The sequence below is a fragment of the Rhipicephalus sanguineus genome, chromosome 6 (genome assembly GCF_013339695.2).
Source record: "Rhipicephalus sanguineus isolate Rsan-2018 chromosome 6, BIME_Rsan_1.4, whole genome shotgun sequence".
Taxonomy (NCBI): domain Eukaryota; kingdom Metazoa; phylum Arthropoda; class Arachnida; order Ixodida; family Ixodidae; genus Rhipicephalus; species Rhipicephalus sanguineus.
In genome coordinates, this window is record NC_051181.1 from 133601166 (window position 1) to 133617828 (window position 16663).

Genomic DNA, 16663 nt, shown 5'->3' on the forward strand with positions numbered 1-16663 from the left:
AATGTAGTTCGTGTGGATGGCGCATGTACATTTTATGCTGCTGGAGAAGATGAGAAGCAGCGCAGAAACATTGCTCTTTGTATGCCTTCATATTAGTCCAGCCAAAAATATTAGCACTGCATGACAGAAATGTTGCTCGGAAAGGTGTGTAGAGTACAGAACAGGGTAACATTTATGTGTAATGTTTACCGCTTTACGCCGGCCTCAGTAACTTACTGCAATGTGTCTTCAAAACTGGCGCGCCGGCGCTGATGTACGTCTCGAAGGAGACAGAAAAAAACATATCCGCGAAGCGGTTCTCAACCGTATAAGTAAAAATAGATCTGACTGGGCTCGCAGCGTTGAGTTGACCAGTCATGGTAACTGGTGAAACAGGACGTAAGGAACTGGCTTATAATTAGATGCCTACCTCCGGAAAGCTTATAGAAACTGGGTTGACGTCTCCGCTTACACGTACGTTAACAAAGACTGAGATTAACACCTGTTAACATGTATAGACAAGTTAACATGTATAGACAAGCCTAACGTAGCCTAAATTCTGTACAATTCCGCAGTGCCCGCAAGTGTTGCCTGTGGAAAAGAAATTCAAAGTTCAGTTCCTTGTACGTGCTTGCACCCAGCCTCTTCTCGATGATAATCGTAATGTGCATTTTTTTTTTTCATCGAGATAGGCACTGCTTTAAACCCATTGCTTCAAGGAACCTATAGGGTCACCACGGAAACACAAAGCAGAAGCTTTACGTTCCGCTAAGAAAGCATTTTCACGACTATTACTGGGAACCATAGGATATCAAAAAAAAAAAAAAAAGAAAAGCCACCCGACTACTTCCAATGGCGTTTTGTTAATACTTGCTGCAAAAATTGCCCGCTGCCAGTATTCTCACGTGCCGTTTCCACTCCAATACCTTGGTTCTTGACCCTTCTTGAAGCACTATGTTTCCAACAGGTGGTTTCTCACGCTTGCATTCCCCCGTTGTCGTTGAACCGACAAACGTACAGTGCATCTTGCGCGCAAAAATAAAAAGATATATATTCCTGTGAGAGAGCTTTCAGCTTTACCATAACGTCACACAGTTTTACCTCTATAGGCTCAACGAGGTTGAGAGAAGAACTGGAAAATTTATTTCTTCAGAGGCATCACCACTTGTACAATGCTTTTTTGTAGACTGTGTACTGACTCACGCGTGGCGAAAAAAATCAAGTGAAACACAGAAGTGGTAATTTTTTTTAGAATACTGTATCAGAACTCGATCAGGTTAGCGCGCATATACCTTGCAAACTCCACATTTCTCGCTGCAATTACTCAGGTACACGCGAAGAACTCAGCATACCACGCTGTGCATAGTAATCAAACCCTGAATGTCACACGCCTAGTTGCGTCGTAGCAGTGTTGAGGCTTCAGTGAGACAGTGAATTGACTTTAAAGTGCGCACAGTAACAAGAGTTATTGCTCACTCAATCTTGGACCTCACAGCGGTCATGATTTCTGTGTCATCCCTTCAATTTCTGTTCCCATTGCGACTTACGCCCGTATTCTCAGACAAGCCTCGACTTAAAAATAGTCCTTTGCTCAAAAGAGTCAAGCACAGCGCCAATGCTGGAATGAATATCACTCCTCTCTTCTTTAGAATGGCTGCCGAGGATCATTCCACGGCCTTCGAGAGTGCGCGGAGGCCATGATCTCGGAGGCCATGATCATTCTTTTTCAGTGCCTTCTTCTACCGAGGTGGCGCTGCCATCAACATTGTCGAGTCGAGAAGGAGCACTAAGTGGAGGGACATCCTGCAATACGGGACTTAAATAATTTTGGAAAGATTTAAAAAAAAAATATTCGCAAAGGAATCCAAAATATGATGCCGCTATTCTTTGTGCAGTGTAGGGTTTTCATTGGGTAATGTGGCCTCTCTTGCGGTATGCGGTAGCGCGAAATATTCATTGCAAACAGCTGTCTAGATATCTTTGAGATATCACACTCCATCACTTAACAGCGTACAACGCCAAGATCAACAGGAGGTTTTCTTCAGACGTAAAAATTAGCAACAATGTCGCAAACCCTGAACTTTCTGATGCTGTTATCAGATTTTGGTTACAGACTTCAGTGACTAGTGACACGTCATAGCTCCAGCTCTCCGAGACTCTTGAGGCCGCTCATGTTGGTCTTCTGCGAAAGCAGGAACTCCTCGAGTGAGAGCATTCCGTCCTTGTCCTTGTCGTCGTATGCAAGAGCGTCGTCCACGAGATCTGCGGTTGATAAAGAGGGAGAAAGAAACACAATTTCTGATACGTTCCCAGATGCTTTGATAAAGGTGGGCGAAAGTGTATTAGACGTGTGCTCTAAGGCCTGTGTTATGTATGAATTGAGGCACTGTCTTGTGGAATCTGTTATCATGTATCCATCGGTCATAGATGTGGTCAGTGAGTGCAAATAGCGGCTCTGCCTTAACTGTATGACTTCCTGGGCAGTTTGCGCTGTGGAAAGCTGCGTAAATATGAATGAAGATGGAACGAAGCGTAGGAGAAAGGGAACATCTGTCTATGTATATTAGTACTATTTCTATATAAGTTTAATAGCAAACTCAAACATTTGCAGAAAGAAGCATCAACTCCACCCCCCATCTGTTTCTTTTTCACGCCGGGCACTTTTCCTACGCGTATACTTAAAAATATAGATATCGGACATTGCTCTAAACAGCGATGATCATTCAATAAAAGTCCACATGAGAGGGACGGCAAGCCCGCTAAATGCAAAGTGAGTTCGTTCGTGGATGGCTAATGCTCGAATAAAAGCAAAAATTAGCACGAAAGTTCGTTGCTACTGTTGGTACGCAACAGCACCTACAAATATCGCTAGTGTATCATCCCAAACACATCTTCTCCGCTTATAGGCGCTATAGCACCAAGAGCACGGCACCGTAATGTGTGGTTACGGTTTAGTAAAGACAAGATATATCATCTAGCGATAACAATGGAACCAACAACCTCTCCTCGTTTGTTAGCATTACTAAAGAGCGCATGAGAATTGCGTGATTCCTTTTTTTTTTCGTGCAAAGATTACAGCATGAGTGCAAGAATCAACCCGTAACGGCAACACTAATCATAGATTAGGAACAGTAGATGTGTTCTTTGTAGATTAGGTACCATTTCCGGCAGCGTCCACAATGTCGATCTTCGAGTGGAGCAGCGCCCGTCTCACTTCCTCTGGCGTGAGTGCGTCATCTTTGTCGAGGTCATGAAACCTGGCAACGTAAAGAGAGCACACAATGCATAGCGCAGTTCTCTACTCTAAATATCACCATTTCATCAAGGAAGCACAAAAAAAGAACTGTTACCATACCCATGTGCACAGGGGAAGCAGGGCAGGGGCAGGAGTGGCCGTGCCACATGATACCTCGTATTTGCACTGCGTTCTGATCATGAGGGCCTCAGTGGGAGGGGGTCGGGAACAGGGGATGGGACGGCGCTTCAGTGAAACTTCGCCTCCCCCCGCCCTCACTACAAGGGAGAATCCCGCGCACGCCTACGACTGTTACTACACTGCGGAAATGCACCTGTCATACGCAACACAGCACTGGTTTCTAAACTGTACCTTACCTGTGCGCCAACATCCCCTTATGATATATCAATAAAAAAAATTAGGCAGATCCCACGCTCTGTGGGAATCGGTTTCATGGGAAGGAGCCGGCCAGTGATTGTCTAGGCCGCATTTTCGGCTTCGAGCCAAGCGTTAGGAGGTAGATAATCGTGTTTTTGTAAGTGTAGTAGTTGTGTGCACATCGTGGGCTTACCAGGAACGTCGACTACACTGGCGTTGGAAGGGTAACATGGTCTGACGTAACGTCAGAACTCACGTTAGAGTACAGATGCCAGTATTATCGAAACGATATAGTCTACTTTACCGTGCGACGGTGTGAATATCGTACGTAACATTCGTTAGCGTATGCCTCTGAGGTCGAGCAACGCTTGAATATAGCTTTCTATATAATAGGACTATAAATGCACTGTTTATTAGACTACGATAAAAGCAGACTCAACACTGGAACCACAATAGACGTTAACCTGACATGACGCCTGTATGATAGGAGTAAATATGTCATGTTTATTGCTTTGTTATAAAATTAGATAGTCAGCAGTGCTACCACAATTGACGTTGCACCGACATTACCTCTGCACAAGGTCTTTTTTCCAAAGCAGCTTCAAGACCTGGCGTGGATCTGTGGTAAAATACCTGAATGCCACCCAAAATGCTTGGGTACGATTCTTGCTCGGATCCTGATTCTTATTCTATACATTAGTCGGGTCAAAGCTGCCAATGTCGGTTTCTCTTAATGCTCTCCCGCTCAAATTACCAATGTCTGTTCTCGCCGTTCCTGGGGAGTTATACATTGTCAATCACCTGTGGCGCATACCCGCATACCGTGGCCGGTGGTATACGGGTATGTGTCACGCGTGTCTGGAGGAAAGGGTTTGACGACGTACGCGACAGGATTTTCACGTTATTCATGTCATGACCAGCATAGGCGTGCGCAGGGTTCCCCATTAGGGGGGGCAAAGGTTCATCGCAGCGCCCCCCCCACCCTACTAAGTCAATGTATGGGGCAGATTTTGCGCCCCCCCTCTCTTAGGTGACTAGAAGGGTCAATGTAAGGGGAAGATTTTGCGCCCCCTCTCTTAGGTGATTAGGGGGGGCGGCCGCCCCCCCCCCCTGCCCCCCCTCTGCGCACGCCTATGATGACCAGGCAGCCATATTCGTCAAACTCTCTTACCCTCCTGTAAGAGTTTTGGTCTACACCAAGTTAAAGGGGTCATGAACCACTTTTCCAAGTAATGATCTAATGACCTTAGTATTGGAGTTTACCGCCTCCCGAATCGATTGCCGCAAAAATTTCTCGAATCCGTCAAGAATCAGCGGAGTTACGGGGGTTTGGCGCATGCTCTCAGCGCTTTCTCTCTTTTCTCGTGCCGACGAGCGCACTCGAAGCTAGACAGGGAGGGATGGCATGGGGGAAAGAAGTTACGCCAGCGCGCGTCATGAAACGCGATCGCTCTCCCGCTGTGATTCGCTTGCGCGAGTGCGGCTACCGTGTACTGAGGAGTGCGGCGCCAGCAAGTGGCGGCACCCCGCGGCAAGAAGCGCATCTGATCCGAACGCCGCTCTCGATTTACGTCGGCTATCGGCCAATAAGCATGCTATGTCTCTTGCGACGTACAGCGGACAGACGGCCCGCCCACCGACGAGAGTGAGAACCGGCCTCTGTTTGAAAAGAGGGTGCCTGGGGAAACGGCAACTTCGCGCTCCGCTTGTGGCCATTACGCGGCGCGCACGACTGTAATATTTGGCAGAGCAGTTCATAGCCGTGTCAGCTTTCCGCAGGATGTGTTTTTTCAATCAGCCCAAGGGGTGCTTCATGACCCCTTTAAGGAGGCGATCACGAGAGCATCCAGACGTAGGAAGATAGATAGATAGATAGATAGATAGATAGATAGATAGATAGATAGATAGATAGATAGATAGATAGATAGATAGATAGATAGATAGATAGATAGATAGATAGATAGATAGATAGATAGATAGATAGATAGATAGATAGATAGATAGATAGATAGATAGATAGATGGATGGATGGATGGATGGATGGATGGATGGAGGGATGGATGGATGGATGGATGGATGGATGGACGGACGGACGGACGGACGGATTAGAGTTACTGTATATGCTACCTTTAGGTAGCAGAGTTGCGCATAGGTCCGGCTAGCAACCAGAGCTATGCGGTGAAGTCGCACTCCCTTTTTGCAGGCGACATGCCTACCGTGTTGCTGATTAACATGTCTGGCGTGTCGAAGACCAGCGATAAACATTGGCTGTCGATGAATAGTGTTAATTCAGTTCGCTGCAGCGGCGGTGTCGAGAAATACAGAAATTGGCCCGAGCGTCAGCTTCTCTGCAATGCGTGGTTGCTAGCGGCGTTGGAAGACAGATGCGCAACTCTGCGACCTAAAGGTAGCATATACAGTAACTCTAGGACGGATGGACGGATGGACGGATGGGCGAGCGGGCGGGCGGGCGGGCGGGCGGGCGGACGGACGGACGGAAGGATAGATAGATAGATAGATAGACAGATAGATAGATAGATAGATAGATAGATAGATAGATAGATAGATAGATAGATAGATAGATAGATAGATAGATAGATAGATAGATAGATAGATAGATAGATAGATAGATAGATAGATAGATAGATAGATAGATAGATAGATAGATAGATAGAAACGCTCAAAGTACCCTAAGTTCGCTAAGAAATGCTTCGCATTAAAAAAACACTGCGAATAAGCTTCACAAGATTGCGGCAGCCACGAACACTATGGCGCCGTTTCTTAACTCACGGCACTAAAATTCTCAATTGTCATTAATACGTCTATGGCGCCCTATTTAGAAATTACAACTAGTGACTATATTTCCTAATTTCTTATCGTATTGGTTACGTCCCGATTTGTTTCGCTTTATTTTTAAATGTAGCGTAAAGAAGATTATCTCGTACCTGAAGACTTCTTCGTAGATCTCCTCGAAAGTCTTTTTGGGTTCTTCGAATAGGTATTCCTTGTCCTTGAAGAGGTCCTCGTTGTGAGAGCCGAACATGTTTCCCAGTTCCTCTCCCATCCTGGTTTTTTTTTTCGGGGCGGGGGGGGGGGGGGAGAAGGAGAAGAAAATGTGAACCGCCAAAATGACAACTGACACGTACGACAAAGTAATACAGCCACTATGGAAGACAACCAAAACTAGGTAATTCTAACAATTACGCATTGCACAATACGCATACGCACTACATACGCGTTAAGACATGAAAAATCCTTGCTCAGGGAGTGTCGCTGCAGCCAACGTTTCGACAAGTGGCGCTGTCTTCTTGAAGGCAAGTTGCTGTCTTGAATGCAGCAGCTATGTTCAAGGATTTTTCATATCTTCAAGTTTCCCTCTTCTCCTGAACTTTTGCCTTGTTTATTACATAAGCATGACATATTACAATGTATTACACATTGTTACATGTCTACAGCACATTTATGGGCCATAAAACTATCGAGCACATTTCAATAAAGATGAGATAGCACGAAGAAGCATATTCAAGACCAGGAGTGCTGGCTGTTCACGAAAATGTCTTTCTCTGGCGTAAGGGCCCAGCGCCATAGGTATTCAAGACGTTTTATGCGCGCGAAACAAAAAGATTGCTTGTGAAACGTGAAAATGCGGCTGGAGTGGTATATTACGATTTTCGACAGTACCCTCATTTCGGCACTCCCCACATAATTAACGCCTCTCTCTTCTCTCTATAGATTCTTCCCTCTCGTGACAAAGGGGGGGGGGGAGGCCAGATACATCAGAATTAACGAGAGTTTGATGCTATTAAACAATGCATGTGCTCGCCGGGACCGGAGAAGACATCCGAATTATCCGATTTTCCGAATTAACGAGTGTCGAATCAACGACACTGTAGTGGTGACTGTGAAGGAGAATTAGAAAAAAAAAAGAGAAATCGTCGCAGAGTACGGACTCTACAACAAAGCAACCTCTTTTCAACGATGGATCAAACAAATACCTGCAGAAAAATCAGACACAAGTTCGAGAGCACATTCATGTTGTTCTTACCCGTAGTCGTAGGGGTATCCCTTGCTGGAATACCAGGGAGGCATGTCTGGCGTCTTTTCGTTGGGGCGTTCTTCTTCATCTTCTTCCTCAATCAAGGGGTCCTCAACGAAGTCCTCGTCCTTTTGCCCACCGAAGGAGAAGCCTTGTGCTCCGGCCAGAAATAAAATGAAAAGAAGGACGCAAGCGTGGTGTGGTGACATGGCTAGTCCAGTTACGCTGCAAGTCAACGGGAATACCTGTCGCCTGGTGGACACACTTAGCAGTCGTTATGACGACCTTCTAGAGAAAAAATGCAGCTTTATTAAAAGGTAAAGCCAGCAGCAGCGAATAAATCGAAGCGCCACGGTATCCTTAAAATAGAGCTAACGGCACACAAAATTTGTAGTTTCGTAGTCAAGACCTTCAAAACAAAACAATAAAAAAATATTGCTAAAGCGAAATATCAAAACCGTTGTCATTGCAAATCGTATACCGTTCATGCCATCCTCTCTTTCTGGTAAAGACAATATTAAAAAGAAATATTGAACACACTGCAGTTGTCGCTGCAGTTACACATCGCCAAGCAAGCTGTACATTTAGAGCTTACCCAGTTTTGTAGCCAATACGAAACTCATTGAATTCTTCGTTTGCTACTAACAGCATATAAAGAATTACGTTCGTACAAATCACTAATACGCAACAATTAAGGCGAAGAATTGTCTTGAAACTATGGTATCGAGCTTTTATTTCCTACCAATATTTGACTTTACGTTAAGTAGACTTCTAGGAAATTTAAGCAGAGTTTGGGTCACTATGCGATTTGATAAAGTGACGAGATGAATTATTTAGGGGCATTCAAACTAAATTAATATCATTTTACAAAAATTGAAACGAGTTAACAGGGCATGCAAGCAAACCACATTATGCCGAGTGACATGACACATTGCATCATAAGAGAAAGGTGCCCGCCAGATTGTCCATACCTTTCCCGTCTCTGTCTCTCAAGGCGCGCCACTTCGCAGACACTCGAGCCGAAGATCCCGAAAGCTCACAAACGTGTCGCCACCCGGATCGAGAAAGGTAGAGAGGAGAGGCGCCTCTCCACTCGGCGCAGTCAATGCATGCCTCGAGGAAGCGACGTCCCGGCGGCGATCGAAGTTTTTTTCATAAAGTTCAGGCAGTGTGTTTGCCCGCCGTTTCTGCGTCAGAGCTCGTGTTGCTACAACGGCGTCGTCGGGAGGCCCGGACATTGATTGGCCCTTCTCTCTGGGTCACCTGGAGCACGCGCACCGATCTCAGAGTCCCTGCTGTGGTGAGGATGGTATACTTAGCTTGTCTTCTCCACGCCAAGGTGGACTATTGAATATGCATCGAGGATCGCTTTAGACAGCTTTGTTGATTTCGGGACACGATCTCGGATCGTAAATAAAGCCGAGGGCAAGTGCTTTGAAGGAAAAAAACTAGGTTCTGACAGAAGTGAGTCACGCGACAGGTCTACAGACCGAAGCCTAGAAATATTATTTGAATGTTGAGAAGCAAAATAAAAATACTTAACAGAGCCAACGTGATGTTGTTTTATTCCTGAATCATTATTTCTAGTTTGTTGAAAGATTTTAGATTGGAAGGATTCATTTTGGTGTAAGTGAGATTATTTAAGAATGTGCCAGAACGTCGAAAAGCTTGAGCTTTCTGCTCAGCCATGTTAGCACAAAGCGAAATTTCTCAGTTATATACAGGGGCGTAGGCAGAAACTTTTTTCAGGGGGGGGGGGGACCACTTTGATCTGACGTGGCGGCCGGGCAGGCAGATGTGGTCATGTGTCATTTTGTTCTCTGTGTGCCATGGCAAAAAAAAAAAAAAATCGGGGGGGGGGGGGGGGGAGCCACGGGCCTGGTGTGCCCTCCCTGGCTACGCCACTGATTACATATCGACTGGTTCATCGTTCGCAGTTAATTATTCGAAAGCAGCAGTGCTAAGCGATTCATTCTCGATAGTTGTTATTTAAGACAAAAAGCTAATGCACACGAATAGAAAATTCCCTCCAGACAAGAGCGAACTACAGGCTTTGGAAGGGTGCAGCCACATGCTCTAACAAAGTTGGTAAAAAAAAAAGCGCAGAAAAACGCCTGGCAGCTTGCAATACACTTTAAGATCGCACGCGGAAATCGTCTCTTGACTCGTGGCAAATAATTTGTGAACTAAGACAGCTGCCGATGAAAAATGTAGTATCATGTGTCGGGAGATCCTGTAAACACGGTCTTATATCTTCGCTCACAGCAAGGTTAATGTGCTGGAGTGCAACTTCTTTTCGATAAAAGATATGCGACCCTGTGTATGACGGAAAGTCTAGGGCAGCAAAGCACCGATCCCCTTGTATGAATGACGAGCGTCTGTCTAATTAAGAAACTGGACATCGTGTTCGAACATTAAGTAAGCTTTTATTTCTCAAGAGAGGCAGGCAGTACTGGTAAAAGTGTGAAGCATCACTTCGTCTGTATTCAACGATGCACTCGCTACTCCTTTTTATGAGCTTCTATTTTTCTTTAAGTGTTACTCTCAACTCCGGATAGGAGATAAAACCATCGTTGTTTGTGTCAAGCATGAAGGCTCCATCGACCAGCTCTGCGGAAAACAAAAAGAGGGGAATAAGTTAGAAGAGTGGCCTTCCGGGCGAGTTGGTTCAGCATCATCGTAGAAATCAGCGCGAAAAACATGCTGTGTACGTGTGGTCCTTTCTTTGTCACTGTTTTTGCACTGATTTCTGTGATGAGGAGATAAGCTATTAGCTTGTTCGCAGATTAATTTACATTGCAGCGGCTTCAGCGCTTTTTTTAATGTGTCTGATAGGGCATGAAATAGGTACACAGAGCGTAATTAAAAAAAAAAATTGCACGTACGTATAGCCTGTTGCGAACGTGACATTTTAGGCGGAGGCCGATACTTCGCCTATGCATGCCAGAAAACCCACAATATGTTTGATTGGACGGCGTCCACTATCATTTCATGAAATCATCTTTAGTCACAACTGTATCCTCAAACACAGCGAAAGAAATTTTCACCCTCGAACATCCGAGAAATGCTTAACGTAAAATGAAGAACACATCGAATCACTAAACATGCTCGATGGAAAGTGTCGTTTTCAGCGCACCACAGCGGTGATGAAAAGTCACACTTTGTTCATTGAATGCTCTTCAGTTCAATGACTGAAGAAACTAAATGATGCCTGTTTGATTTTCTTCACGAGTACAGCAGTTTAGACAGCCCCAGGTATAAAAAAAAAATTCGGCAGATCCCACGTACCGTGGGAGTCGATGTTATGCAAAGCATGCGGCGGGTAGGTGACTGTGGCGTAACTTTTTTTACTGAGCGACACGTTAAAAAAATGACGGTAAAGATTTGTATATATTTTACACGCACACATATATATGTTGAAGAACTGCATATGTGTTATATAAGCAGTTGTTTACGGTAGGGTAACGCTGCCAATGACAACGTGGGTATTACCAACACCAGAAGCGGTAAGCTGATATGTAGTGCTTATACGTGTCCCGAGAACGCACGCGCGTTTCATGAACCCGTGTGTATGTGTGCAAGAAGTTCTTGACAGTTCTTGAACAAGGGCATGATCACCGTGATCAGTGAGCACCAGCAGCTGGTCATGACTTGTTATAGGATCCGGTCTTGACTGTGGTGAAGAGGGGTCCATGTGTATTGACGTATGTGGTATAGTAGAGCTGTTGGAATTCGTGGATGCCTCGGTCATTTCGTCGACAAATTGTCTGCCGACAGAGCCGGCGACATGTCGGAACCTGAAGCCACCCTTCGCGTTGGCAGGGTATAGGCCGTCGAGGCTGGTAGGCCTGGATAGTGCTACGTAGACCAACATCAGTGGATGGTGTTTGTCGTATTCGTAGACTACCTGGGCGTATGTGGCCTATGTAGCCTAGTCTACAAAGCGGCTGTCAATCAATCTGACATCATCCTAGGTCAGCATAAGGCCATCGCCCAGCCTCTTAAGAAATGAAGAGGACAGTTCGTCGTTCTGGTGGACGAAGTGCACTTTACGATGCGGTGATGTGGATATCATATGTAACTTTCGTTAATGTATTCCTCCGGGGCAGAGCAATGCTTCAATATAGCTTGCTTAATCATAGGAATACAAACGTAATGTTTATTAGACTGCTATAAAAGCGGAGCCAACACTGGAACTACAGACGTCAACCCGATATGACGCCCGTATCGTAGGAGTACGGATCGTAGGAGTATCACGTAGTGTTTATTGCTTTCTGGTAAAATTAGATAGCCAGCACCACAACCACAATTGACGTTGCACTGATATTACGCCTGCGTAGGCTGTTTTTCCAAACCAATTTATACACCTGGCGTGGCTCCGTGGTAGAATACCTGATTTCCACGCAGAATGCTTGGGTTCGATTCCTGCTGGGATCCTAATTTTCATTATTTCCATTCGTTGAGTCAATGCCGCCGATGTTGGTTTTACATAACTCTCTTGCATTTAAGTTACCAATGCCTGTTCTCGCCGTTCCTGGGTAGACATAAACTGTCAATCACCTGTGGCGCATACCCGTACACCGCGGCCCGTGGTAAACGGGTATGTGCCACACGTGTCTAGTGGAAAGGGTTTGACGACGTACGCGACAGGATATTAACGTTATTTATGTCATGACCCGGCAGTCATATTCGCCAAATCCTCTTACCCTCCCATGCAAATTTTGGTCTACACCAAGTTAAGGAGGCGATCATGAGAGCGCCCAGACGTAGGCGGCTAGATAGATAGATAGATAGATAGATACGTAGATAGAAACGCTCAAAGTGCCAGAGGTTCGCTAAGAAATGCTTCGCATTTAAAAACTCAGGGTACAAGTGTAACCTAATAAAGCCAACAGACTTTGAAGCCAGGGAAGGCATATGAAACATTATTTTTAGGTTTCAACTGTAGTGTAGTAAATAAAACACAAATTGAAAGGAATTAAAGGCGACCCAAAAGTATTTTTCCTTTAATAAGAACGTACCGAACCCACAACCTTCGGAAAACACGTCTGATGCTCTACCAACTGAGCAACAGCGGCGGTCGTTCCCTCTCCACTTCCTCAGTATAATGGCAAAATAATGTCCTTTATACCATCCTTGGCTTTATTGTCTGTCGGCTTCTCTAACAAATAAATGAGTACTTTATACATTCGCACCTTGAAGTTTAGGCACTTGCTGAAATTCAGGGTTCATTTGTCCTGTAACTGTATTTTTGATACTAACAGTGGATCATCAAAATTTGCTCGATGTCTATCGTCCACCAAGCATATTACCTACTAAATATTCTCTTATTATGCTATTTAGAGAAACAGTTGTCTGAAATAGTCTCAAAACATTCATACGCTTTACGCCACGCAAGTCATGATAGCAAGAACATATCAACGTTATTTAAAGTTGTAGACAAGTGACGATGATGATGCAGGTTTACGGTTACGCAAGCGGCGAAGAACTGAAGGCAAGGCGATTGCAGAACGTGGTTTCATTTTTGTACACTGATAATTTTGTAAACTTCTTTCCGTACTCAGTACGTTTATGCGAAGTATGTGCCAGGCGCCAATAAATATTACGCATAGTTTTAAAATTTGTCAAAAGAGGACTCTAGTATGTGTCATCTCACAAATACTGCTTGTCAAAGCACAACTTTTATTCCAGTAAAAAGCAGCACAAAACGGGTACTCACTAATCATATCGTCAAGGTTGTTCGGTGCTACACCGGGCGCGAAGCCATGGTCAATAGTGTGTTGCATAGCAGACAGAAACTCAATACCGTCCAGCATAGTGTTGTCGTCGAAGTCGTGCATTCTGGAAGGAAGAAGCAACCATCGTGTAAAAATTGCCAGGTCGTTTTCTGTTTATCCAATATCGATAGTGGCAACAAGGAAAAAAAGTTGACATTTTCGCACTAGTGGCTCAAAGCCTGAAGGAAGAGCGGAGCTGGATGGCCTTCCTTATTTGTGAATTTTTTTCTTTCTTTCTTCTTTCTCTTTCTCTTTCTTTCTCTTTCTGCCTTGCTCCTTTTTTCAATCTCTTTTTCGCGTCCGTTTCTTTCTATCTCTATCTTTTTCTCTCCCTTTATTTGTCTTTATCTGTCTTTCTATTTTTTATGTATTTATTTCTTTTATTTCACTCTATTTTCCTTTTTTTCTCCTTCTTTCTCTCTCTATCTCTCTCTCTTTCACATGTTTCACGTGCTCCACCTCGCAGAGCAGAGTGTTCCTTTAGCGCTAGCCCCTGCTGTACTCGTTAGAGGGGCTTGCACAATTCCTGTGGCGCATACCCACCCGTGGAGTTTTGCACGACGGAGCACAAGTTACCTATAGCTTAAACAGTTTCGCTGCTAAAAAAATAGCGAAGTGACTTTCGCGCTGTCTATCGCTCCATCGCAAACAGAGAGGTGAGAACGCAACCCGTACACAGGTATGAACCGTCTGGTAATCCCCGTCAAGATAGGGCGCCCGCGACCACGCCCGCCTGATTAAAGTACTACGCAGTTCCTGTCGGGTCCGCGCAGCCCCTCCTCCGGGATACTCTCGCATCTCATTGGGCCTCCCCTCTCATTGCATCTCATTGGGCCTTTCCACTCCGCTTGAGTCACAATTGTCGCCTGCCCTTCCACACTTCCACTCGCACATGTAACATGCGACGCGCAGGGTTTTATCAATTTGGGAACCTCACGGCGACGGCGACGGCAGAATTGCGCCCGGAGAGTCCATGTGATTGATACCGGAATAAAAGGGGCTCCGCAATGAAATTTCAGAAACTATTGGGAGTCCTAAATTACTTTCTTGTTTTTATAAACTTTTTCGTCGATCGGTAACCTCGCCGCAAATATTTTTCTGGGGGACTTACTACTTACTAAAGCGGATGTTTCTCGGAAGTCTGCCAAAAACTCTTAAAGGTAGGATTTTCGAGGCGAAAAGAAGATTTCTTCAAAATTTGAACATTGGATAGCAGCAACTTTTTAATTAAAACCCTTGTGTTCTCATCTACACAGTGTATGCCACTGGCAACTTGTATACTTTTCACGATAAGTATAACTGCCTTTGTCTACTTGGATCGGCTTGCAGCTTTTGACTTCAACGACGGCCGTGGCTTCTAGGCAAAATAACCTTCACCCAACGAGCGTGCTTACCGGAAAAAGTAAAAGGTGATCTCCTCGTCCGTCATCTCTCCCGTGCTCTTCATGTCTACCAGAGTGGCCAGATCCTCTTTGATGTGCCTGCGCAATGAGGTAATTGGAATGCACTCGCTGTTGCTGTGTTCAACGAATACTATCGCATTGAGAGTAAGGCGTATACTATCAGCAACTTGCTGTCGGGGCATTCATTTACACTTATAGAATGTGAAACTAACGTGACAAAAACAATAGGAAGGGGTCTCTCTACGCTTCGGAGGCACTGTCGCTTCATGTAAGCTTATTAGATTCATCAAATATAAGAAACATTTAATTAAGCATATGTTAGAAAGCGAATGGTCACACTTGTTTCTCATGGGCAGAAAAGGTACATCCCAACACTCGAAATCAAGTTATCGTTCTTAATTACAGAAAAAGACATTGAAATGCACAGCAGTCCCAGGGCCCATGCTGAAAGCGTGGCTCTTTCTTAGTTATTCTGGAAGCGAGAGAAAAAATATTCATCGCAGTAGAATATTTAACTATGCGCGAAATTAAATAAACATAAAAGCCGCGACTTGTGTCATAGGGTAACGTGGAGGTAGAATTTCGGAGCTTTCAGACTGAGCAGATTGTTAGATATGGAAGTATTAATTTCCACATGGACATTACAAGTTAAGCTTTCATAGTTGTGTATATGAGTAGTGAACGTAATCTACACACTCCGACCCTTGAGTTCCGTCAGAACACGTTAAGAGTTTGTTGCACAGTTGAAACTTGCAGGGAGCATCTAGAAACTCCTTCCGTTTTTTTTTCTCTCTTTTTCTCGTTTTTTTTTTTTTTTTGTGGTACATCTGGAAGTGCTCAACTGCTACTTCAGTCTTCAGAGGCTGACTCCCCTGCTACAGCAGATGTAACCCAATTCCTCGTATGGAGTGCCTTGCTACACGTGCCATCAGGTACCCGACCATTAAAAATCGTAGGCCAATCGTAGGACGCCTACAGAGCTCTAATAAGACTGGCAACTTTTCTAATGCACTGATCCAGTGTAGAAAGCATAACGAATGGCTGATCCTTCTAAGAGCTTTTATTTTAATTATATTGTTACGTAAAATGACACGTAAATCAGGGGATGTTAGCGCTCCTATATAGAGCCTTTTCACAAATATTTCTTCTACATTTCCTTTCAGCGTGAACTATGCAGAAGAAGAGATTCGTGCAGATGCAACATGGTAAATGCTGGAATATTTTAAAAAAACAACTCACTCTACATCCCGGATTACATCGGTGGCGTCCCATCTTTCTCGAAACTGAACCGCCTTGGACGGCTTGCTACTGTGCGAATGGCCATGGTCGTGCGCACAAACGCAAGTTGAAAATGTGGTGACACAGATGGCCCAGTACAATACCAAGCCCCTTACGCGACACGCGGCCGTTAAGGGAGAAGCCATTGCCAGACGAGACTCCGAGAACGCCAACTGTACTGGCGCAAAAGAGTGTACACGTGTACCAGTCGGGCCTCTGCGTAAAAGCATGGGCCTAAAGCAGACCCGCCAGCAATTTTTCTTTCTTTCTTTTTTCGTGCTGTTCTACCCGTTTTTTTTTTTTTCATTGCAGCTTTGACATAAAACGCAGGCCTTTCCGGGCGTCGTGTCCTCATGCAACACATCGACATACGCAGCTTTTGCGAAGCAGCTGCGGTTCTCTGGTAATTACAGTTGTGGCATGTCTGTACGGACTCTCGCACCCATCAGTTCATGCGGGCGGAACTGCGTCATACCCGCAAAGACCTGCACTGTGAATAAATGGCTAGGACGCCGACCACGAGAGAAAAACATTGGCGTTCCGGCGCCCAGAACGGGAGCCTTGTTCCCTGTCTCTT

General features: G+C 45.0%; 2 protein-coding genes across 2 annotated transcripts; both read right to left on the minus strand.

Annotated features, from left to right (window-relative positions):
• Positions 1 to 1269: 1269 nt before the first annotated feature.
• LOC119398051 (uncharacterized) lies at positions 1270 to 8638 on the minus strand. Its single transcript, XM_049416454.1, has 4 exons — positions 7638 to 8638; positions 6538 to 6657; positions 3139 to 3236; positions 1270 to 2241 (listed from the first exon to the last, which is right to left on the minus strand). The coding sequence occupies exons 1-4, from the start codon at positions 7835 to 7837 to the stop codon at positions 2114 to 2116; spliced, it is 546 nt and encodes a 181-aa protein (XP_049272411.1). The 5' UTR covers positions 7838 to 8638; the 3' UTR covers positions 1270 to 2113.
• Positions 8639 to 10034: 1396 nt separating this feature from the next.
• LOC125756184 (multiple coagulation factor deficiency protein 2 homolog) lies at positions 10035 to 16354 on the minus strand. Its single transcript, XM_037663676.2, has 4 exons — positions 16048 to 16354; positions 14800 to 14886; positions 13348 to 13469; positions 10035 to 10238 (listed from the first exon to the last, which is right to left on the minus strand). The coding sequence occupies exons 1-4, from the start codon at positions 16314 to 16316 to the stop codon at positions 10150 to 10152; spliced, it is 567 nt and encodes a 188-aa protein (XP_037519604.1). The 5' UTR covers positions 16317 to 16354; the 3' UTR covers positions 10035 to 10149.
• Between the last annotated feature and the right edge of the window lie 309 nt (positions 16355 to 16663).